The following is a 24,196-nucleotide window of genomic DNA, read 5'->3' as shown; positions in this document are numbered from 1 at the left end:
CGGATCCAGTCTCATACTGGGATTGCTCTACAGTGAGGAATCTGCAGGTAGATAGAGTATCCACCAGAAAGATTGTTACCATAGGTAAGTAACTTTTTAATCCATGCATAAGGAAAACTTACAAATTAAGCTGTTACATTGAAATTAGAGCTGGTCTTGCAAGCATTGTTAATTCCCCAACTCCACCCATAGGTCTGACAATGCTTCTGTTCAAGATATTGAGATCCAAATTGGAGCCTGGCAACTTGATGGCAACATGTCCCATGTGGTCACCCGAGGCATCAGCAACATCGTAGTGCATGAGAAGTTCAGTGACTATCTGCAGGGAAATGACATCGTACTGTTTCAGCTGATTGAGCCTGTGGTGTTCAACGAGTATATCCAGCCCATCTGCTTACCATTAGCCAACCATAAGTTTCGGTTTGGGTCGTTGTGCTGGAGCACTGGCTGGGGCTACATCAATGGAGAATGTAAGTACAGCTCTATTAAGGGATGCTATGTAAGGTCACAGAGATGTATCCCTTTGTATTAATGTCATTGTTTTTTTTTTTTTTTATTTTTTTTTTATTGTAAGACATGTATTTAACACAGATTAGGAGATCAGATACACTGCGTCTCGCCAACAACCCGGAGGCAGGCCGCTATATAATTACAACTGCAAAGCAACAGTACATCGGTGTGAAATGGGGACGTACCCCCGGATGTTCGACACATTGCATAATTGAACGCAAATATAATGACACTTATTCAAGCAGTGCAACCATAGCGCGGATAGTGGCCTTACATTTTATCTGTGCTGTAGCCCGTCAATTAAACATGTAGGGTCTGAGGCCTTCCCAAAGCTGGTATCCGAACACAGCTCGTGAAGTCAGCCGATTAACAGCATACGACTAACAGCACAGTTTACTCCCAACTAGTCCAAATGGACAAAAGTAAAGCCTGAACAACAAACAACGGTGCATTTGAGAAAAACCATTCATTCGGTACATACGCACATGTGGGGCAGTGCGCCTACGCGCCAGATATCTACTGACTAGAGTCTAGAAACCCTGTGGGAGTAGAGTGCTTCCGCGCCAGGTCTCTAGCCCAGGGATCCAGGGCGGTGGGGGAGGAGAGGGGGGGCTGTAAGATCCAACGGCCTTGGGGGATGTGGAGGAATGTAGTAACCACTGGTGGCGGAGTGCTGCACTAGCCGAGGAATCGGAGCTAGTCTCATCTCACAGCGCACATCCAGTCTGCACTAGGCACAAGTGTACCATCCCCACAACTGCTCTTTCGTCGCTCAACCCATATCATCTGACACATCTACATCCTCTGCACCAACAGTCGCATCAGAGCCCTCCTGTTCTCTAGTCCAGCATAAGAAGGGTTCCCATATATCATTTGGCCTGGAAGCAGTTGGCATTGTTTCCCAATATGTGGTCAATTGTGCATGTCCGTACGTGACGTCCCTTATCCAATCAGTATATAATGGAAGGACTCTCCTGCCCCAGTGTAACGATAATTGGCGTTTCGCATACAGGAGGAGTAGCGCATGCAGCTTTCTATCACCTGGGTCAGTGTCTCTGACATATCCCAGCAGGCCCAGGAGCGGTGTTGGTGCATCCGTTCTATTTAAAATCTGGTTAATGGCATTGAAGACATCAGACCAGTATTTGGTCAACTGGGGACAGCTCCACGCCACATGAAGGAAGGACGCATCCGACCCTCCACACTTCCAGCAATTTGCATCCTCACGTATACCCATGCGGTGTAGCAATGCCGGTGTGCGGTAGTACCGGTGCAGAAACTTGAAGTGGATTAGCCTCAAGCGGTAGTTGGGAGATAGGGCCGTGAGTTGTGCACAGCAATAACCCCACACGTCATCAGTCAATTGGTCCCCCAGGTCCGCACCCCAAGTTTGTCTAGCCTTGGATGTTGCTATCGGGGCCTGCTCCTGCATACAATTATACAGTCTGGACACTAGTTTTTTGGGGGAAGGCCTGGATAGGAGATTGTTAAGGGCTTCCAGCGCCGGCGGTTCGTCTGGGAATTGGGGTCCTAATTTCTTACAGGATTCACGAAGGGAGTGGTACAGCAGCGTATCCGCAAAGGAGTCAGGTACGTCATCCTCACTTGCTGACAACTCCAGGAAAACACCCTCAGGGTATAGATCCGCAAATGTATGCAGTCTGTTCCCCCGGATCGTGAGATTGCCGCCTCTGGTACTCAGGCAGGGCAACAATGGGTTGCCTCGTAGGGGGATGGCAGGTGCATAAAGTAAGGGGAGGCCCGCTCTGGTCTGCAATTCTCGCCAGGACCATCGTATCATCTCCACCGTGTCCACATCCCTGGAGGGACGCTTAACTTTACCATAAAGCGCCACACGAAGTGGTAGTGGAGCAGCCATCGCGAGTTCCACCGCTACGTGTGGTTGATAAGGGGTGGGGAAGGCCCAGAAGTGTAGAAACTGCGCCTGAGCGCACAGGGCGTAGAGCTTAAAATCGGGAGCTCCTAGGCCTCCCTGCCGTAACGGGAGCGTGAGAAGATCCCAGGATACTCTCGCCTGTCTCCCGGCCCAAACCAGCTGTAGCAACAGGGATCGGACTCTCGCATGGAAGTGCGTAGTCATAGGTAGTGGAACATTAACAAACAGATATAGGAATTTGGGGAGCACCACCATTTTCACCAATGCTATACGCGCCACCAGAGATAGGGGCAATTTACTCCAGATCTCAATTTTCCTCTCAAGCCAGTCCACTGCTCTACCAAAATTAAGAGACCACAGTTCCTGTGTATCCCGACTTATCCAGATTCCCAAGTATTTAACCGCGTCAGTTTCCCAACGCAGGGGGTAGTCTGGTGACGGCCTACATGTCTCGTCAGTGAGGGGGAATGCAACAGATTTCGTCCAGTTTATGGACACTCCCGCCAGGCCTTCGAAGCGTACAAATTCGCGGAGCAGCAAGTTCATGTTATCTTCGGGATTTCCGACATACAAGGTGACATCATCTGCGTATAGTGAAATTAGTAAACTTCGCGAGCTGAAGCCGATTCCCCTTGCAGTGTGGTGTTGCCTTATTCTGGCCGCAAGCGGCTCCATTGCGATGGCAAACAGGAGAGGGGACAGCGGGCAGCCCTGTCTGGTCCCTCTAGAGATCCCAAAGGGTTTGGAGACCAGGCCATTGACACTGACTCTGGCCCTAGGCGCACTGTACAGGAGTTTAATTAGGGTAATGAAGTTATGACTGAATCCCATCCGCTCTAGAACCCTGAATAGATAAGGCCACTCCAAAGAATCGAACGCCTTAGTGGCGTCGAGGAACACCACTGCCGCCCGTACAGAGGGGTGCAAGTAGTGTAGGACTGAAAATATGGTCCTCAAATTATGGGATGTGGCACGACCAGGGATGAATCCGGATTGATCAGGGAGTGCAATAATTGGCAGCATTGGCTGTAATTTATCTGCAATGATTTTGGCATAGATCTTAGCGTCCACGTTGATCAGGGAGAGGGGCCTGTAGGAGTCTAGGAACAGTTCATTTTTTTCGGGCTTCAAAAGCGTGATAATTAAAGCCTCGTGCATGGAGTCAGGAAGGGAGTTCAGTTCAAGGGCCTCGACGAACACCGAGTGCAATTTCGGCGCCAGTTCTTCCGCATATGTTTTATAGAAGGTCGTTGTTAGACCATCAGGGCCGGGAGCCTTGCCAGCCGGCATACTTTTTATCACCTGCATGACATCCTGAACAGTTACTGGGAGGTCCATATACTGTCTATGGTTATTATTGAACCAAACTAAGGCTATGGAGTCCAAAAAACTTTCCAGGGACGCTGGGATCTCGGGTTGCCTGGTGGTGTATAGAGACGTGTAGAACTCTGTGAAGGCTTTCAGAACAGCCTCCTGCCCAAGAACCAGGGATCCCTCAGTGTCGTGTATAGCGTGTATATAATGCGATTGCGTGCGGGGGGCTATCAATCTGGCCAGGGTTCTGCTGGGCCTGTCTCCTTCGCCATATCTACGGGCTACTGCTCGTCTACCGAGGAAACGCACCTCTCGCTCCGCCTCCTCGTTAAAGGCAAGCAGTTTAGTCTTGTATTCCCCCGCCATTCGCAAGGACGGGTCTCTGCAAAAGGCCTCGTCTAGGTCCCTCAGTTCCCGTTCCAGTTGGGCCAGGGTTCCACGGATAGACCTTAACACCCCCGCCTGCCGAGCTATGCATTGCCCCCGTATCACTGCCTTAAAGGCGTCCCATTCAATGGCTTCTGATGAAACTGAACCTGTATTTTCAGCAAAGTAGGTAATTATGTCTCCCCTGATCTCCTCAACAAATACCGGATCTGACAGGACATGTGGGGGTAGGCGCCATGTAAATTCCCTATGTATGGCATCAGGTAGGCACAGCTGCAACATGCATGGAGCATGATCAGATAGGGACCTAGCCTGGATTTCGACCGCCTCCACCCATGTTGCCACCTCAGGCGATACCAGCCAGAAATCCAACCTAGACCAAGCAGACTGATGACACGTGATGCAGGTACCCAATGTCTCCCCAGGATGTCTAATCCTCCACACGTCAGCCAGCCTCCCCTCCTCCATAATGTCTAGGACAGCCTGTCTAGATCTGGCATGTGTGGGTCTACCCACTCCCTTTCGGTCCAGGACATCATTCAGCACAACATTGAAATCACCTCCCATAACCACCGAATGACAATCTAGCAATGCAATTCGTGCCCATAAATCTCGAAAAAAGTCTGGATCATCGACATTCGGACCGTATATAGCAGTCAACACAATCGGGCGCCCCAGCAAGGTTCCCAGTAAGATGACATACCTCCCATCCTTATCCTGCACACATTTTTGCTCTCTCCAGTCCAGTCCTCTGCGTACAAGAATAGCCACCCCCCTTGCATAATTCGAATAGATAGAAGAGTACACCATTGACCATCTAGTATTACGAAGCCGAGGCGAAGGAATTGAATTTAGGTGCGTTTCCTGCAGGAAGCAAATGTCCACTCCATGCCGGATCAGCGTACTGTGCATCAGGCGTGCTTTTTTGTAGTCCCCCAGGCCCCTAATGTTCCAAGTCCATAATTTAACCCCCCCCATTATAAAGGTACAAACAGTATGGCAGTCCACCCATCCACACTCTTTCCCCGGTTTTACCAAATCCAGCTTGCAGCACACACCTTGTCCCTGTGCTCGAAAAAGTAGTAATTAAGCAGTTCTCAGTGCACCAATACAAGGCTTCAAACAACAACTCCTGGAACTTCCCCCGCCACCCTCCTCCCTCACCAACCCCACAATCAGGTTGTGATAAACCCCTTAAGAACTCACGCATGGCGCGGTATTGAACCAAACCAAGAAACAAAGGGATACACCCCATGGGGACGTGGTGCACCCAGCATTCACCCCCGTGTTAGCGGGGTGGCTACATTTTAGTAGTAAGTCTCCGTGTCCTCATCTCCACCCCCCCCCCCCCCGAGTCAACCACCCCCACCTCAGGTATAGCCGTGTAAGGGTCAAGGTCAGGGCAAACCCAAATGGACAGTGTCAGGCGTAGCCGAGTCTTACCCCATCTGTAGTCCATTGTAAATGTGCCAGCAGACTGTATAGGATCAATTCGCCTAGTCATTGTCGCTGAGTTGCTCGGTCGTCTCCTCTAGTCGGGGGGATTTCCGTCTGGCCCCCGGGCCAGCAATGTGTTTAGCAAATTTGAGCGCGGATTTCGCGTCCGTGAAGAAGTGCGCGTCGTTGTCATGGAACACCTTCAGCCTCGCAGGATATAGTAGGGAATATTGCACACCAGACTGCATCAGTACCTTCTTGGCCGGTATAAATTCCTTTCGAGCCGCCTGCACTCAGGGGGTGAAATCCGGGTAAAAGGAGATGTTATTACCTTTGTGCGTGATCTTTCCTTTCTCTCTAGCTAGCCTCAGAATCAGATCCCTGTCCTGGTAATTCAATAGCTTGGCAAGGATTGGACGCGGCGGTGCACCCACCGGCGGTTTTTTCCCAAGCGACCTGTGAGCCCTCTCAACCGTGAAGACCGGCGATAGGGCCGGATCAAAGAGTTCATGAAGGAGGTCAGTCACGAAGGCCTCCATCTTACCAGTGTTCGCCGTCTCTGGAATGCCCGTAATGCGCACGTTTGACCTTCGGGAGCGCGCTTCCAAATCATCTGACTTTGCGCGCAGGTTGTCAAGTTCTTTCTCCAGATTTGTGATATGTTTCTTGGCTTGCGTTTGAAATTCGCAGCATTCAGTCTGTCTGTTTTCCAAACAGTCCAACCTGGTCTCGTGCGCGCCCACCTTGGATTTGACTGCTTCTAGTTGTTCTGACATGGCATCCAGTTTACTGTCTATGCTCTTCAAGCTTGACCGGACCTCCATGATAAGTGCTCCAAAATCAATGTCCATTGGTGCACCTTGTGACGACGGTTCTCCACCAGCCGTGTCGGGTGTAGGGTTCTTGGGTGGTCTCTTATTGTCGAAGCTGATTTTGGATTGCTTAGCTTCATTCTTCCCCCCCATAATGGCGGCAATTTATATGTAGTTTGCGTCCCTCTGAGGCAAGTCTCGAAAATGTCCAGCAACGTGCGTGTCCTCTGACGTAGTGTACTCCAGCAAGAAGGAACACTATGGGACGAGCTATCACGCACCTCCCAAGCACAGCTCCCCACCAGAGTCACCCCGCCGGGTGCACTCAGCTCTAGGTGCAACCAATCAACGAAATGGCGGCAGCGTCGGTCTGACTGTGCTTTTCAAAGTTTGGCTCCGAAACCAGCTATGGATAGTCCCAGCTCACAGGGTCGAGACCTCAACCTGTGGCTCCCGTTTTCCCCGTGTCATCGGGCTCGGAGCGTGTGAGTGCGTGGGTAATCGGCGGTGTGCCCGAGGTGCCCTCCTGCTGCACGCGTGCAAATGAAGGCGGTCCCCCGCACCTCCGTGAAAGCGACAGTGTCGTACCTTTTGCAGATCTAGAGTACCGCCCTGCGAGTCTGCTGTGCGAGGCCGGCCCCAGGTCTCCACGCCGGTCCCGCGCCGGTCCCAGGGAAATGGCGGCCCCCTACCAGGATCGTCGCTGGGCTCGCCTCCTTCGGAAGTGGACCCTCGTGTCCACGATCGTCAGCCTGCAGTCCGCCGGTCTCCTCCGGGCGTCTCAGAGGGTCGTCAGTGTGCGCCTCTCAGGCGGCTCCTCCGCCGCCGGTTCCCGCCTCTCCGATGAACGGATCCTCACAGACCTCCGATGCCGCGGCCCACAGTTGCATGCACAGCCAGACCCCAGCTCCACGGCCTCGCGGCCTCACCGGCATGCAGGTCGGACGGGCCGAGGTCGGCGATTTCTCCGCCGTCCGGTGGATTACACGCCCCAAACCTCAGCGACAGGAACGATGAGTGGAGTCGGTCAAATCCCCAGGGCGGACGGGGGTGCACACGAGCACAGAGAAGGATTATTAAAGGATTTCAAAACATAGCCGGCGGAGCCCTCTCACTGAGCGGCCATTTCGCAAGCCGGCTAGCCACGCCCCCCCATTAATGTCATTGTTAGTTTGCAGCAAGTGGTGTGCCAAGTTCTGAGACAATGTGAGAATAGCAGTTTTAACACAGTTTGTAGTCCTTCCTCAGAACGTATCACAAATATACACTAAATAATGCAAAACTAGAATACAATACCATTAGCAAAGCAAATGGCTTTAACTTAATCAAAGGCGAGACCTATTGCATTTTCAATGCTTGTTGTTTTAGGCGGAGGAAAAGAAAGAAAGCAAAGCGATAGTGACGTGCACTTGCTTGTTGGTTAGCAAGAATCGGGGGGTGCAGAGGGAGATTAGAGGGCTTGAACCGATGGGCGAGGGAAAACACACTGAGACAGATGCAGACAGACGGCTCATGTGGTCAAACTAAGAAACCTTTAAGAGTATATTAGATGCTGTTCTAGCAGCTGTGATCTTCCAACAAAGAATTCTTTGAGCAAGTGCCAGACAAGCAACCCACCCTGCTTAGAACCCGTGATCGGGACGCCGCCATGTTTGAAGAGGACACCTCCACACAAAACACGCTCGCGGCCAAGCTGAATAAAGCCGTTGAGCCTCCAGCAGAGGTATTCACACCAAGTTATCACACGCCCAGTCACAAAAAAACACTTCCAAGCAATAACAAATCCCCCCAAAAAAGAGAAAACATGTCTTGTCGCCTCGCCACACCCCGTACATCATCTGTCAGCCTCCTTCCCAAACAGCCTGACTCCCCTGCAGGGATCATAGTGTTTTTTTGTTATGAACGGGAGACTGCGCAGCTGCTCCCAGGGCCGCAAAGCCCCTCTGCTTTTCATTACTCCACCCCACCCTACATAAAACGGCATTAAAAAATGAATAAAATGAGAAGATGCCTTATTGGGAAGCGCGGGGGGGGCAGGGCGGTAGTGCACTTGGAGACCATTCATTTGAGCTCTTTGCTGCATTCAAGGAGAAAAGGAAAGTGCAGTGGGCAGTACGTGCTATCAGGACAACCCCTGTGCCAGCGACTTCCAGCCTGGTGCAGCTGCCCCAATCTTCCGGCATTCGAACCCTTCCGGGAAACTTACAGAACATTGCAGTTTAAAAAACGTTGAAATACTCTGCACCCATGGAACGCATCCTTTCTCCTTAGAAGTTTCAAGCTTCCTTTGCAATACTGCTCGATAAATACATACATAGGTTGCTTGCCACATACATCGTTGGTTTTTTTTTTCCGGTATTTTTTATATAGAGCGAACTCGACCCGCAGATATTGGGGCGATCTATGTGATCACCAGTTGCGTTGCACACACATTCCTTTTCTGATAGATACATCTGCCGTGTGGATTCCTCACCTTGTGAATATCCCCCTTGCGTCAGCAACGTTCGGAAAATTCTTCGTAGCACGCCGGCGTGGACGACATCATAGGAGCACGGCTTCGCGCGCGACTCCGTCTGACGTCACCGACTCCACATAAGGCCCACGTCGGCGTGATGACGTCAGTTCCCTTTTTTCCGCGTCGTCGACGCTAACGGTTTCTGGGATCTTCTGCGATACTTTTGTATCTATTCGCTGTTTAGCTGTTATTGTTTCTCTGTCGGATTTCGCTTCATCGCCGGAGATGTCGTCGAGGAAGACAGGTTTCAAACAGTGTGGTTCCTGCTCCCGGATGATGTCGATCACCGATCCGCATCCCGACTGTCTATGGTGTCTTGGTTCGGGACACGATGTCAAGAACTGTCGTTCCTGTGACAAGATGAACCCCAAAGCCTTGCGTGAGCGGGAGGCGAAGCTTCTGCTTGCTAAGGTGAAGGAAAGGGAAGCCGGAAGGTCTTCGAGGTCAGTGTCCAGGCGCTCGAAGTCGAGACAACGGTCGCGGTCGAAGTCAAGGTCGGCTTCGAGGGCGAAGTCGAGGTCGGCTTCGAAGGCCAAGTCGAGGTCGAGAGAGAGATCAAGGTCCAGAGGGAGGTCGAGGTCCGGTTCCAAGTCGGCCTCGGGCCATGCTTCGGGCTCCTCGAGAAAGAAGCATAAGAGGAGTAAACATCACTCCAGACACCACTCTGGCAAGGAGTCTTCGGATTCGAGGAAGAAGTCGAGAAAACATCATAAGGACTTCGTGTCTCCTTCTCCAGCTCAATCTCACGTTGGTTCTCCAGTTCATGAGCCGGAACCGGATCTGGAGTCGCACCATTCATCGGTGCATGAAGAAGAGGTTCCTCGAGCACCGACTCCGGTTGTGGAGCCTGAAGAACAAGAGGGCCAGGGTGAGCCTTTGCCGGATCAGCCTCCTTCGGAGCGGCCGTTGGGTTCGTACCCATCCTTTCCAGGTCCAGGTCAGGATCCCTCGCAGTTTTTAAACGCCATGTTTGGTGTTTACTCGAGGGCGATGTACCCCGCTGGTGCGCCTATGGGTCCCATGGGTCCTTTGTCTTTCAATTTGGGTGTGCCCCAGGCTTATGCCCCGGCCCCCTTTATGCCGTTTATGCCGACGCCTTGCACTCCTTGGCTCGGTACGGCGCCGCCGAGGTCGTCGACTTCGCATGCGGCTTCGCCGACTCCGGATCGGCCTCGGGTGGATTCGGATCGTGGCACTTCCCGTCCTCCGGCTCCTCGCTCGATGTCGGCTCCGGCGCCGTCGGAGTCGTTACCGGATCCATCGACTTCGGTCCGTATGGAGTGGTCGGGGCGCAGGGCACAACGCCTCTTGGAGGAGAAGGAGTTTGTGGACTCCGAGGTTGAGGAAGGAGAGTTGCATGAGGGGGATTGTTTTGAGGACCTTCAGGATGCAAGTGGCTTGGAACTTTCTCCTGAATGGGGTTTGCCAACCGTTTCTGACACACCATCTAAGGACTTGGCACCCTATCATGTCGTCATAAAGAAGGCTGCAGAGTTGCTAGGCTTGAATTTGCCCACAGTTGAATACAAGCCCAACATCCTTACGGAAGTGTTGCATTCGCCCTCTTCAATTGTGGAGCCTACGCTTCCTTTTACGGATGCATTGACTGAACCGATAAAGGAGGTCTGGAAGAGGCCTTTATCTGCTCCTGCAGTTTCCAGGTCAGTGGCAAGGCGTTACAGGGTGGCTCCTGATGACCCTGAATTTCTTTCCACGCATCCTGCACCGGAGAGTCTGGTAGTGCAGGCCGCCTGTTCCAGCAGGGCTGCGGGTTCTTTCCCTCAGGTGCCAGCAGACAAGGACTCAAAAAAACTGGACCAGTCTGCTAAAAAGATTTTCTCCTCGGGTAGCATGGCCTTGAAGTCCACCAATGCTACTTGCCTCTTGGGGAGATACGTTTACGCGTTGATGGACTCTGTCAAACAGCTTTCTGCTAAGCTTCCAGAGGACGATAAGAAGAACTTTAACGAGGTGGTCGCTGATACTCAGGCTGCAGCTCGTATGGTTATACAGAGTGGTATGGACACGGCGGACTCTGTTGCCAGAATTATGGGCTCCACTGTGGCTACAAGAAGGGCCGCATGGCTTAAGTCCTCCGATTTTTCTTCTGACGTTCAGTCTACTCTGTTGGACTTATAGTTTGATGGGACAGGTCTCTTTGGCAAGAAGGCTGACGTAGCTCTGGAGAGATTCAAAGACAGTCGGGCTACGGCGAAGTCTTTGGGCCTTCAGACGAGGGGCTCTGCGACTAGAAAGTATAGGGGTTTTGGCAGACCCAATTTTCGTCCCTACAATCAAGGACAGCAGCAGCAACGCCAGAATCCTCTGTATAAATCCTACAGAGGAAAGCAAAGGGGCCGTGGTCGTGGGCGCCAGGTCTCCTCCTCCTCCTCTTCCTCTAATAGCCAACCCCCTCCCCCTGCAGCAAAGCAGCCCTAGATCCGCCATTCTGGATCATGTGGCTCCGGTGGGGGGTCGGCTTACTCATTTTCTACGGGATTGGGAATCGGTTACATCGGATCTTTGGGTTCTCAATCTCGTAGAAAATGGGTATGCACTTCCTTTCCAGGAGTTCCCTCCCAATTACCCTCCTTGCCAGGGTTTTTGTTCGGAGGACCACCTTGTTCGCTTGCAGGAAGAAGTCCTGGCTTTGTTCAAGAAAGGTGCGATAGAGGTGGTTCCAGAGCAGGAAAAGGGTCAGGGATGCTACTCCCGGTATTTCCTGATCCCCAAGAAGGATGGCAGGTTACGTCCAATCCTGGACCTCAGGATTTTGAATCTCTATCTCAAGCAGGAGAAATTCAAAATGCTCACTCTTGCGCAGGTTCTTCAAGCGCTGTTGGAAGAAGACTGGATGGTGTCGATCGACTTGCAGGATGCGTATTTTCACATCCCGATCCTGAAGTCGCACAGGAAGTATCTCCGTTTTACGGTGGGATCGCAACACTACCAGTTTGCGGTCCTTCCGTTTGGTCTTACTACTGCGCCTCGAGTTTTCACCAAGGTGATGGCAGTGGTGGCTGCACATCTCAGGAGGTCGGGGATACCTGTATTCCCGTATCTGGACGACTGGCTGATCAAAGCGGAGTCGCCCGAGAAGGTGCTTCATCACCTGCAAGAAACATTGCAGCTGTTGTTCAGGTTGGGTTTTTCAATAAATGTGCCCAAATCTCACCTGGTGCCCTCCCAGCGCAACCTGTTCATAGGTGCGGTACTGGACACTACTGTATGTCGTGCATTCCCACCTCCGCAAAGGATTCGCGACATACAGGAAATGATTCCTTTATTTCACAATGGAGCGGTTGTTCCGGTCCTGAAGGTCCTTCGCCTGCTCGGTCTGATGGCTTCTTGCATTCTCCTGGTCAACCATGCACGCTGGCACATGAGGGCACTCCAGTGGTGCCTCCGCAGGCAGTGGTATCAACACAATGGAGATCTCGGGGAGTCAGTGAAGGTCTCCAGAGAAACTGCAGCGGATCTGTCTTGGTGGGGCGTGGAAGGCAATCTGTCTCAAGGAAAGCCTTTTCAGCTTCCACCATCGGTGGCCACGGTGATAACGGATGCATCCACTCTAGGGTGGGGTGCTCATCTGGGGGATCTGGAGGTCAAGGGTCTTTGGTCTCCAGAGGAAAGGCTGCTTCACATCAACCTTCTAGAGTTACGGGCGATACGTCTGGCACTCAAGGCCTTCCTCCCTTCCCTTCGCGGTCGTTCAGTTCAAGTCCTGACGGACAACACGACCGCGATGTGGTATGTCAACAAGCAGGGAGGAGTGGGGTCGCAGTGTCTCTGCAGGGAGGCTCTGCGCCTCTGGTCCTGGGTTCAGGACCACCAGATTTGTCTGATGGCAAATCATTTGGCCGGGGTTCTGAACGTGCGTGCAGACATTCTCAGTCGTCAGTTCTCTGCCGACCACGAGTGGAGGCTTCACCCGGAGGTTGTTCGTTACGTCTTTCAGATGTGGGGGACTCCTCGGGTGGACCTGTTTGCCACTTGCGAGAATGCTCACTGCCCGTCATTCTGCAGTCTCCAGTATCCGATGCAAGGAGCATTGGGGGACGCGTTTCAGTTGAGCTGGAGAGGTCAGCTCCTTTACGCGTTTCCTCCCATACCCTTGATTCCTCGGGTTCTGAGGAAGATTCGCCAAGACCGGGCCCAAGTCATTTTGGTCGCCCCGGATTGGCCAAGAAGGGTGTGGTTCACAGATCTTCTCCACCTCTCCTCTCACCCGCCGCTCCGTCTCCCTCTCAGGGCAGACCTCCTCTCTCAGATGGAGGGGCAGGTTCTACACCCCCACCTCCAGACATTACACCTTCATGCATGGAGATTGAACGGGGCAATCTGAACTCTTTCTCTCTCCCTAACGATGTGGTGGATGTCATACTTTCTGCCAGGCGTGACTCCACCAAGTCCATTTATTCGTATAGGTGGAATAAGTTTGTGTCTTGGTGTAGGGAGAGGGATGTTGACCCGTTAAAGGCTCATTTGTCTGATATTTTGTTGTTTGCTCTTTCTCTGGCACGGCAGGGGTTTGCTGTTGCCACTGTCAAGGGTTACCTTTCGGCTTTATCGGCATTCCTCTGCTTGCCGGATCAGCCCTCTCTTTTTAAATCACCTGTGGTTTTAAGATTTTTGAAGGGGCTCACTAATAAGTTCCCTCCTTCTCCCTTTATTGTTCCTCATTGGGACTTGAATCTTGTGTTAACCTATCTGATGGGTTCGCCGTTTGAACCCTTACACAAGTGTCCAATGAGGCTTCTTTCTTTTAAGACGGTCTTCTTAGTTGCAATTACCTCGGCAAGGAGGGTAAGTGAGCTTCAGGCTCTTAGTTCCAAGCCCCCGTTTTTGTCCATCCATGCTGAAAGAATGGTTCTTAGGACCAGGGCTGCTTTTCTGCCTAAGGTGGTTACTCCCTTCCACCTAGGTCAATCCATTACCCTTCCTACCTTTTATCCTCCCCCACACCCTTCCAAGGAGGAGGAGAGGCTTCATCGCCTGGACCCGAAGAGAGCGGTTAGCTTCTATCTTGATAGGACTAAAGACTATCGAATAGACGATCAGCTCTTCGTGGGTTTTGCTGGCTGCAAGAAGGGCAGAGCGGTGCACAAGCGCACACTTTCCAGATGGATTATCCTGTGCATCAAGATTTGCTACTCTCTGGCGGGTAAGGACCCTCCTGAGGGTATTAGAGCTCATTCAACTAGAGCAAAGTCTGCTACTTCTGCATTGTCTAGGGGTGTTCCTGTTGAGGACATTTGCAGGGCCGCGACTTGGGCTTCCCTCCACACTTTTGCAAAGCACTACTGCTTGGATGCTGAGGTGAGGAGGGACGGCCACTTCGCGCGCTCTGTTCTCCAAGATTTCCTGGTGTAGCAGAGTGGACACCCTCCTCCGGGAGTGGGGACTGCTGTGGGACTCTATTCACAAGGTGAGGAATCCACACGGCAGATGTATCTATCAGAAGAACAAGTTACTTACCTTCGGTAACGCTTTTTCTGGTAGATACAATATCTGCCTGTGGATTCCTCACTGACCCACCCGCCTCCCCGTTGTCCACTCTGCTATACCTGGTGTTATGTGCAAATGTAATTATGATTTTATCTGATTTTGTATAGTTTTGCACTTTGAATGCATTTGTTTTGCATGTACTGTGTACATTGTGTATATATATATATATATATGTACTTGTTGGTCCGTCCGGGTGCCTCGAAGGCACGGAAAAAAGGGCGGAACTGACGTCATCACGCCGACGTGGGCCTTATGTGGAGTCGGTGACGTCAGACGGAGTCGCTCGCGAAGCCGTGCTCCTATGACGTCGTCCACGCCGGCGTGCTACGAAGAATTTTCCGAACGTTGCTGACGCAAGGGGGATATTCACAAGGTGAGGAATCCACAGGCAGATATTGTATCTACCAGAAAAAGCGTTACCGAAGGTAAGTAACTTGTTCTTTAGGCACAGAGCGATTTGCCCAGCCTCACAGTATGTTGAACTTCATGCCGAGACACGGGCCGGGTTCCTCTGCTTCAAAGTCAGCCGCTCTAGCCATTACGCCTCTATTAAAAGCCTCTGCTAGTGACTGCCATTTCTGTTGAATACATCTGCCAGTCGGATTCCTCTCCTTGTGAATATCCCCTGCGCCAGCAGCATTCAGACATTTTTATAGCTGGTAGTCACTACCAGAGGCTTTTAATAGAGGCATAACAGCTGGAGCAGCCAACTTTGAAGCCGGGGAACTGGGTCTGTGTCTCGGCGCGAGGCTCAACATCCTGTGAAGCTGGACAAATCGCTCAGTGCCTAAAAATGAATGTGTCTGCAACGCAACTGGTGATCACATAGAGCGCCCCGATATCTGCTGTTCGAGTCTACGCTATATAAAAAATAACTTAAAAAAAAATGATGTACGTGGGAAGCAATCTTGTTTTAAAGCAATGAGGTTCATATATCAAAAGTGCATAGAACCGTCTATGGTAAAGAGGCACTATAAAGACACTGGACATTGTCAAGTGGCTGCTTTCACCAAACAGTTGGACTCGGGGGCTTGGTGTTGATGTTTTAACATCGAACTCCAAAAGGTGAGCATCGGAGTGTGGAACAGGTTTCTGTTTCCCGGCGGAAGTTCAGTGACAGGCGGATTGGCCAACTTGGATGGATTTGTATATAAAGAACAAGTTAATTACCTTCGGTAACACTTTTTCTGGTGGATACAGTATCTGCCTACGGATTCCTCAGCTTGTGAATAACCCCTGTGCCAGCAGCATTCGGAAATTTTTGTAGCTCTCTACGCCGACTAGGACGAGGAAGACGTCACAGAGGCACGGCTCCGCTCGCGACCTCGCTGACGTCACCCGAGCCATAAGAGAGCCTCGTCGGCATGATGACGTCAGTTCCCTTTTTTCCACCCCGTCGATGCAAACGTTTTTTTGGGACTCTCCGAGGTTGTATTGCTACTTTGTGTATTCTGGCTTGCATCCTGTTATCTTTTGTTTCTCTTTTTGAAAGATGTCATGAGAAAGTCAAGATTCAAGCCCTGCAGGGAGTGCGATGGACATATGTCCATAACAGATCCTCACGACGATTGTGTATGGTGTTTGTCATCGGACCATGACGTCGGGGATTGCGCTTGCTGCAGGTAAATGAACCCGAAGGCTCTAAAAGAAAGGGAAGCCAAGCTGTTCATGGCAAAGATGCGAAAAGAGAAGAGGGGCCGGAGGAGATCGAGATCCAGGTTGAGGTCGAGGTCGGGCTTGAAGTAGACGTCGGGTCATGCTTCAAAACCCAAGAAGCACAAGAAGAAGAAGAGACACTGCTCTCGACGTCGTTCCGATAAGGAAGAGGCTCAAAAGTCGACCTCAACAGTCCATCGACATCGTAAGGACTATGTATCTCCTTTTCCTTCTCCAGAAAGAGCAACTTCTCCTGTGGCTTCACCAGCACAGTCGCCGGCGCCGATTACCTCTTCATCTCTGCGGAATTTTCTGACTCCGGTTGAAGAGGTACCAGTACCTGAAGATCCGTCGACTCCAATGGATCCACCGCCGGCACGGTCAGGCCTGAGTCCGGTGATGCCTACGCCTGAGCGTATTCCAGCCGAGTACCCTCCTTTTCCTGGTCCAGGGCAAGACCCATCACATTATCTTAATGCTATGTATGGTGTCTTTGCGAGGGCAATGTACCCCTCTGGTGCACCTTTGGGTCCCATGGGTCCTATGGCGTTTCATTTGGGGGTTCCTCAAGCCTAGGCCCCTCTCCCTTTATGCCTTTTCTTCCTGTGGCTCCGTCCTGGCATTTCCTTGTGCCGAGGATGTCAACGCCGATGCCAATACCTCCATCTCTGGCGCTGTTAGCTCGGACTTGTTTGACTTAGTTTGTGCCCCCGGATCCGTGTTCGACCCCGGTTCCGAATCCATCGGAGCCGTGTACGAATCCGTTGGCACCGGCTCCGAGGATGAGGTCCAGGCGGGATGCACAAAGATTATTGGAAGAACACCAATATAGGGAGGATGAGATGGAGGAAGGTGAGCTTCAGGAGTCAGAGGATTTCTTTGAAGACTTAAGAGTGGCAAGTGGAATGGACATGTCACCAGAATGGGAACTCTCTCCTCCTTCGGTAGTTCCCTCTAAGGATGTGGCTCCTACCACACTGTGATAAGGAAGGCAGCTGATCTTTTAGGTCTTCAGCTCCCGACAGCGGAATTTAAATCCAATATTCTAACAGAGGTTCTCCATTCTCTTTCTGCTATAATAGAACCTTTGTTGCCATTCAATGATGCCATCACGGATGCAGTTATGGATGTTTGGCAAAAGCCCTTTTGGGCTCCGGCAGTCTCAAGGTCTGTTGCCAGGAGATACAGGGCTGCTCCAGGAGATCAGGAGTTTCTTACTACACATCCTTCACCTGAGAGCCTAGTTATCCAAGCTGCATGTTCAAAGAAATTAGCTGGTGCTTTTCTGCAAGTTCCGGGTGCCAGAGAGTCGAATAGACTGGATCAGGCTGCTACAAAGTGTTTTCATCAGCGTCTATGGCCCTAAAGTGCACTAATGCTACTTGTCTTTTGGGCAGGTACATTCATGCCTTAATGGATTCTGCTAAACTGCTGGCCCCAAAGTTATCGGAGGAGGGCAGGAAGAATTTTGATGAGGTCTTGTCTGACTCCCAGGCTGCCTCACGACAGGTGATCCAGAGTGGTCTTGATACTGCGGACTCTGTAGCCAGAATATTAGGGTCTTCATTTGCATCTAGAAGGAGTGCCTGGCTTAAGTTGTCGGAGTTCTCTCAGGATGTCCAGGTGACTCTTTTGCACCTCCCTTTTGATGGCACTGGACTTTTTGGGAAGAAGGCAGATGCTTTAAAAAGATTAAAGGACAGCAAGGCTACAGCCCTGGGTCTGCAGACACAGCCTAGGGGTTCCTCTTATAGAAGATACAGAGGCTTTAGGAGGTCGTCCTTTAGAACCTACAAACAGCCTCAGCAGCAACAGCAGCAGCAGAACACCCTATATAAGTCCTATAGGGGCAGGAACAGAGGTTGCTCACAAGGTCGTCAGTCCTCCTCCTCTACCTCTCCCCCTCTCACCACAGCAAAGCAGCCCTATATCCACCATTCTGGATCATGTTGGTCCTGTGGGGGGTCGGCTTACTCATTTTCTGCAAGACTGGGAATCGGTCACTACAGACTCTTGTAGAGAATGGGTATGCCCTTCCCTTTCGTGAATTCCCTCCAAGGTACCCTCCTTGTCAAGGGGCTTGCTCGCAGGACCACCTTCTTCTCCTACAGGAGGAAGTCCTAACTTTACTAAAAAAAGGTGCGATAGAGGTGGTGCCAGAGCGGGAAAGGGGTCAGGGAAGCTACTCCCGGTATTTTCTGATTCCCAAGAAGGATGGCAGGTTACGTCCAATCCTGTATCTCAGGATCTTGAATCTTTTTCTGAAGCAAGAAAAGTTCAAGATGCTCACCCTAGCGCAGGTTCTTCAACCGCTGCAGCAAGAGGACTGGATGGTGTCAATTGACTTGCAGGACGCGTATTTTCATATCCCGATCCTGAAGTCGCACAGGAAGTATCTCCGTTTTACGGTGGGGTCGCAACATTATCAGTTTGCGGTCCTTCCATTTGGTCTTACTACTGCACCTAGAGTCTTCACCAAGGTGATGGCAGTGGTGGCAGCCCATCTCAGAAGGGCGGGGATTTCGGTTTTCCCCTATCTAGATGACTGGCTGATTAAAGCAGGGTCGTCGGAGATGGTGTGTAATCATCTTCAAGTGACAATGCAGCTGTTGTACAAATTGGGTTTTTCAATAAATGTGCCCAAGTCTCGCCTAGTGCATTCTCAGCGCAACCTGTTTATAGGGGCGGTACTGGACACTACTGTCTGTCGAGCATTCCCACCTCCCACCTCCACAAAGGATTCTCGAAATTCAGGAAATTATTCCTTTGTTTTACAATGGAGCGGTCGTTCCAGTACTGAAGGTACTTCGCCTACTTGGTCTGTTTGCTTCCTGCATTCTGTTGGTGAACCATGCACGCTGGCACGTGATGGCACTCCAGTGGTGCCTCCGCAGGCAGTGGTATCAGCACAACGGAGATCTCAGGGAGTCTGTGAGGATCTCCAGAGAAGCTGCAGCGGAAATGTCTTGGTGGAGCGTGGAGGGCAATCTGACTCAAGGAAGCCCTTCCATCTCCCTCCATCGGTGGCCACCGTGAATTCGGATGCATCCACTCTAGGGTGGGGTGCTCATTTGGGGGATCTGGAGATCAAGGGTCTTTGGTCTCCAGAGGAAAGGTTGCTTCACATCAACCTTCTAGAGTTGCGGGCGATACGTTTGGCGCTTAAGTCCTTCTTCCCTTCCCTTCACGGTCAGTCGGTTCAAGTCCTAACATACAACACTACCGCAATGTGGTATGTCAAAAACAGGGAGGAGTGGGATCGCGCTGCCTTTGCAGAGAGGCTCTGCGTCTCATGTCCTGGGGTCAGGACCATCAGATTTGTCTGAGGGCGAATCATCATCTGGCCTGAGTTCTAAACGTGCATGCAGACAGTCTCAGTAGGCGGTTGTCAGAGAACCACAAGTGGAGGCTTCATCCGAAGGTGGGTTGTCATGTCTTCCGGACGTGGGAAACTCCTCGGGTGGACCGGTTTGCCACTCACGGGAATGCTCACTGCCCGTCATTCTGTAGTCTCCAGGTTCCGATGCAGGGGGCGCTGGGGGACACGTTTCAGTTGAGTTGGGGCTCACAACTCCTTTACGCGTTTCCTCCCATAGCCTTGATTCCTCGGGTTCTGAGGAAGATTCACCAAGACCGGGCCCAAGTCATATTGACCGCCCCGGATTGGCCAATAAGGGTGTAGTATACAGATCTTCTCCACCTCTCGTCGTGCCCTCAGCTCCTTCTCCCTCTCAGGGCAGACCTCCTCTTGCCGTCGCAGGGGCAGGTTCTACACCCCCCACCTCCACACCTTACACCTTCATGCCTGGAGATTGAACGGGGCAACCTGAATTCTTTCTCTCTCCAGCCTGACGGGGTGGATATATTTCTTTCGGCCAGGCCGCACTCCACCAAGTTAATTTATTTGTATAGGTGGTCCAAATTTGTCTCATGGTGTGGAGAGAAGTCTATTGACCTCTTAAGGGCTCGTTTATCCAACATCCTTCAGTTTGCTCTTTCTTTAGCCCAGCAGGGTTTTGCTGTGGCTACTGTGAAGTGTTATTTATCAGCTTTGTCGGTGTTCCTTTGCTTGCCGGATCAGCCGTCTTTTTTTAAGTCGCATATTGTGTTACGGTTCATTAAGGGCCTTACCAACAAATTTCTTCCCACTCCATTTATTGTGCCTCAATGGGACTTAAATCTTGTCTTAACCTACTTGATGGGTTCTCCTTTTGAGCCCTTGCACAAGTGTCCCTTGAGACTGTTTTCTTTTAAGATTGTATTTCTAGTTGCTATAACCTCGGCAAGGAGGGTAAGTGAGCTTCAAGCTCTGAGTTCGAAACCCCCGTTCTTGACCATTCATGCTGAATGGATGGTACTCAGGACCATGGCTGCTTTTCTGCCTAAGGTGGTAACTCCCTTCCATCTGGGGCAGTCCATTACCCTTCCTACCTTCCATACTCCCCCCTCACCCTTCCAAGGAGGAGGAGCGGCTTCACCGTCTGGATCCTACGAAGGCGGTGAGTTTTTACCTCGATAGGACTAAAGACTATCGTGCTGCCGACCAGCTCTTTGTGGGTTTTGCTGGCTGCAGGAAAGAAAGAGCGGTGCACAAGCACACACTTTCCAGATGGATTATCTTGTGCATCAAGATCTGTTACTCATTGGCTGGTAAGGGTCCTCCAGAGGGTATCAGAGCTCATTCTACTAGAGCAAAGTCTTCTACACCTGCTTTGTCTAAAGGTGTTCCTGTAGAGGACATTTGTAGAGCCGCAACTTGGGCCTCCCTCCACACTTTCGCGAAGCATTACTGCTTAGATTCCGTGGTGAGGAGGGATGGCCATTTTGCTTGCTCTGTCCTACAAGATTTCTTGGTATAAAAGAGTGGACACCCTCCTCCGGGAGAGGGACTGCTGTGGTATTCTATTCACAAGGTGAGGAATCCACTGGCAGATGTATCCATCACAAGAACAAGTTACTTACCTTCGGTAACGCTTTTTCTGGTGGATACAGTATCTGCCTGTGGATTCCTCACTGACCCACCCGCCTCTCCGTTATCCACTCTTTTATACCTACAAAGGGTTTGTTTTATAATTGTATTTTCAATGGAAATGTTTAATTCTTGCTTTTTGCATTGTTTTCACACCATGCGTGTTGGTTTGAATACTGTGTACCGTGTATACTGTACCTATTTATGTCGGTCCGTCCGTGGGCCTCGGTGGCACGGAAGAAAGGGCGGAACTGACGTCATCACGCTGACGAGGTTCTCTTATGGCTCCGGTGACGTCAGCGAGGTCGCGAGCGGAGCCGTGCCTCTGTGACCTCATCTTCGTCCTAGTCACTGTAGAGAGCTACAAAAATGTCCAAATGCTGCTGGCGCAGGGGATATTCACAAGGTGAGGAATCCATAGGCAGATACTGTATCCACCAGAAAAAGCTTTACCGAAGGTAAGTAACTTGTTCTTTATGTACAAATCCATTCAAGTTGGCCAATCCGCCTGTCACTGGACTTCCGCCGGCAAACAGAAACCTGTTCCGCACTCCGATGCTCACCTTTTGGGGTTTGATGTTAAAACATCAACACCAAGCCCCCGAGTCCAACTGTTTGGTGAAAGCAGCCACTTGACAATGTCTAGTGTCCTTATAGTGCCTCTTTACCATAGACGGTGCTATGCACTTTTGATATAAGAACCTCATTCCTTTAATACAAGGTTGCTTCCCACGTACATAATTTTTTTTTGTTTGCAGTTATTTTTTATACAGCGTTGACTCGACCTGCAGATATCGGGGAGCTCTATGTGATCCCCAGTTGTGTTGCAGACACATTCATTTTTAGGCACTGAGCGATTTGTCCAGCTTCACAGGATGTTGAGCCTCGCGCCGAGACACAGACCCGGTTCCTCGGCTTCAAAGTTGGCGGCTCTAGCTGTTACTCCTCTCTTAAAAGCCTCTGCTAGGGACTGCCATTTTATGTACAAATGCATCCAAGTTGGCCAGTCTGCCTGTCACTGGACTTGCGCCAGGAAACGGAAACCTGTTCTGCACTCCGATGGTCACCTTTCAGGGTTCAATGTTAAAGCAGCAACACCAAGCCCCCATGTCCAACTGTTTGGTGAAAGCATCTACTTGACAATGTCTAGTGTCCTTATAGTGCCTCTTTATCATCTACATTTCTATGCACTTGTGATATATGAACCTCATTGCTTTAAACAAAGAAGCGCAGCCCTGAAAGCGACTGTGCTGCAAATAAAAACAAGCAGCAATGTCTTGTCCTTATGGGTCCATGTGTTTCAAATTAGAAACACATGGCCCTATAAAGATAAGAAATTGCTTTGCGACGGCAGCAAAGTAGGTGACCCAGTCCGGATCGGAGGCGAAAGGGCGTCAACAAAAAACCCTCATTTCCAATGGCAGGCCACCGTTTAGCATAAACAGTGATGCCAGCCAATCAAAATGAGGGGCAGGCCTCCAAGCCCTCTTCTGAAAGTCCTCGTTCACAATAAACTCGCCGAGCGTCAGCACATGCGATGCAACCCTAGGCGAGACCTAAAAAGGGTGTGCCTGTGTGAGGTTCAGGAGCAGAATGACTTGCGCGTCCTGTAACAAAAATTAAAGTAGCATCAGAACTGCAGTATTGACATTATCATATAGCATTATTATATAGGGCTTTTATAGGAAGCCTCTGTTATGAACAACCTTATCAAAATCTGTCTATTCACTGTCGTGACGTCAGTGACCAAAATGGAAAGGGAAGAACTCACTCTCTTTGTTCTGCCCTCACTCCTAGGTCTCCAAAGACCTGGGCGAGGGGGCTGAATGGCGGGCTCACACGCGATCTTCTTCTTATTGGTCCCCACAGTGGCGCTGTGCCAGCACAACTCACTTCTCCCTTCTCATTGTTAGTCCCTCCATACCCATACAGACATGATAAGACAACCCACGCGGACAAGCAGCTTTCACAGAGCCTCTGTGAGCATGGTACCTGCTCTCTTCTCTCTGTGGGCCTCATTTCTGAAGCCCTACCAGCACTATTGTGCTGCTGGAACGCCACTTTTTTGACATTCTGGTGGTGCAATCTGCCACTGGCATATTTGTAAGGTCACGTAAGCCTTTACATGGCTTTTCATGGCCTTATAAATATGTGCCCCATTCACGCAAAAAACTGTGTGAAAGGGTTGTGCCATGGGTGTTGCTGGGGGCATTCCCAGCAATATCCATGGCTTTTTTAACACTGCTCCAGATTTACAAGAAATCATAAGTCTGAGGCAGCGCCAAAAACGTACACCTCCCCAGGGGAGGCATAAGGGAGGCACAATAAGCAGAAATATCTTTATTTCTCCTCGTTGTTCTTCTATGTATGCTGCAGGGCACAACAAGGAGAAATATCTTTATTTACACTAATTTTTCCTCTTTCATTCTGCAGCACACATGGGAAGAGGAAAAAGACTATTGTGATTGTTTTTGTGCAGGAAGGTTTCCATTCCTGCACAAAAATAATCATTCCACAAACGCAGTCACCCTCGTACCATGGTGCAAAGGGGCCTGTGTTGGCGCATGGCAGCCCATCGTGCGTCGGCACATGAGAAAAGGACAGGAATGCACCATATCTAATAGATACTGTGCATTCCTGCCCTTTTCTTTTGCCATATGGCAGCTCAGCAGCAAGGCCTGCTGTGTTGCCCTACGGCAAAAAAGCCATGAATGAGGCCCTTCATTTTTAGTTGGGAGGAAGGGTATAGGTCGAGGCTTGTGATGGTGGGTGTATTATGTATGGTTCCCCCGGTATTCCTCTGACCTGGTGTAGGCTTGAAACACATGCAGGTGATTTTTTGGGGGAGGGGCTATGTTGTTTAACCCCTTAGCTGCTGGGCCTTTCCCCTTCCCAGTGCTGAGCCCTTTTTTGGCTATTTGGGGTAGTGCGCTCTTAGGGCTCCATAACTTTTTTCCAAATAAGGTATCCTTGCCAAATTTGCATCCTTTTTTCCAACATCCTGAGGATTCTACAGATATCCAGGGTCTGTGGATTTCCCTGGAGGGGACCGAGAAAAAAGGCAAAATATAGCAACATTTTGAGTTTTTGGGGAAAAATAGGGACAAGGTGCCTCCGATAAAAGTGTATTTTTTCTATTAAAAATTGAATCACGCATGCGATGTCTCAAACCAAGACATTCAGTATCTACT

At 50.7% G+C, this 24,196-nt stretch overlaps 1 protein-coding gene across 1 annotated transcript in view; it reads left to right on the top strand.

Annotated features, from left to right (window-relative positions):
- Nucleotides 1–256: 256 nt before the first annotated feature.
- Nucleotides 257–24,196, top strand: part of LOC147703646 (polyserase-2-like) — a 1,078,318-nt gene continuing 1,054,378 nt past the window's right edge. Inside the window, exon 1 of the mRNA XM_086929536.1 lies at nt 257–470. Within this exon, the coding sequence (XP_086785662.1) occupies nt 257–470 (214 nt within the window). The remainder of the gene's footprint in view (nt 471–24,196) is intronic.

This window comes from Lissotriton vulgaris, chromosome 7, assembly GCF_964263255.1.
Source record: "Lissotriton vulgaris chromosome 7, aLisVul1.2, whole genome shotgun sequence".
In the NCBI taxonomy this organism is placed as follows: Eukaryota; Metazoa; Chordata; class Amphibia; order Caudata; family Salamandridae; genus Lissotriton; species Lissotriton vulgaris.
The sequence above is the reverse complement of the archived record's forward strand: the minus strand, read 5'-3'. Positions and strand labels throughout refer to the sequence as shown.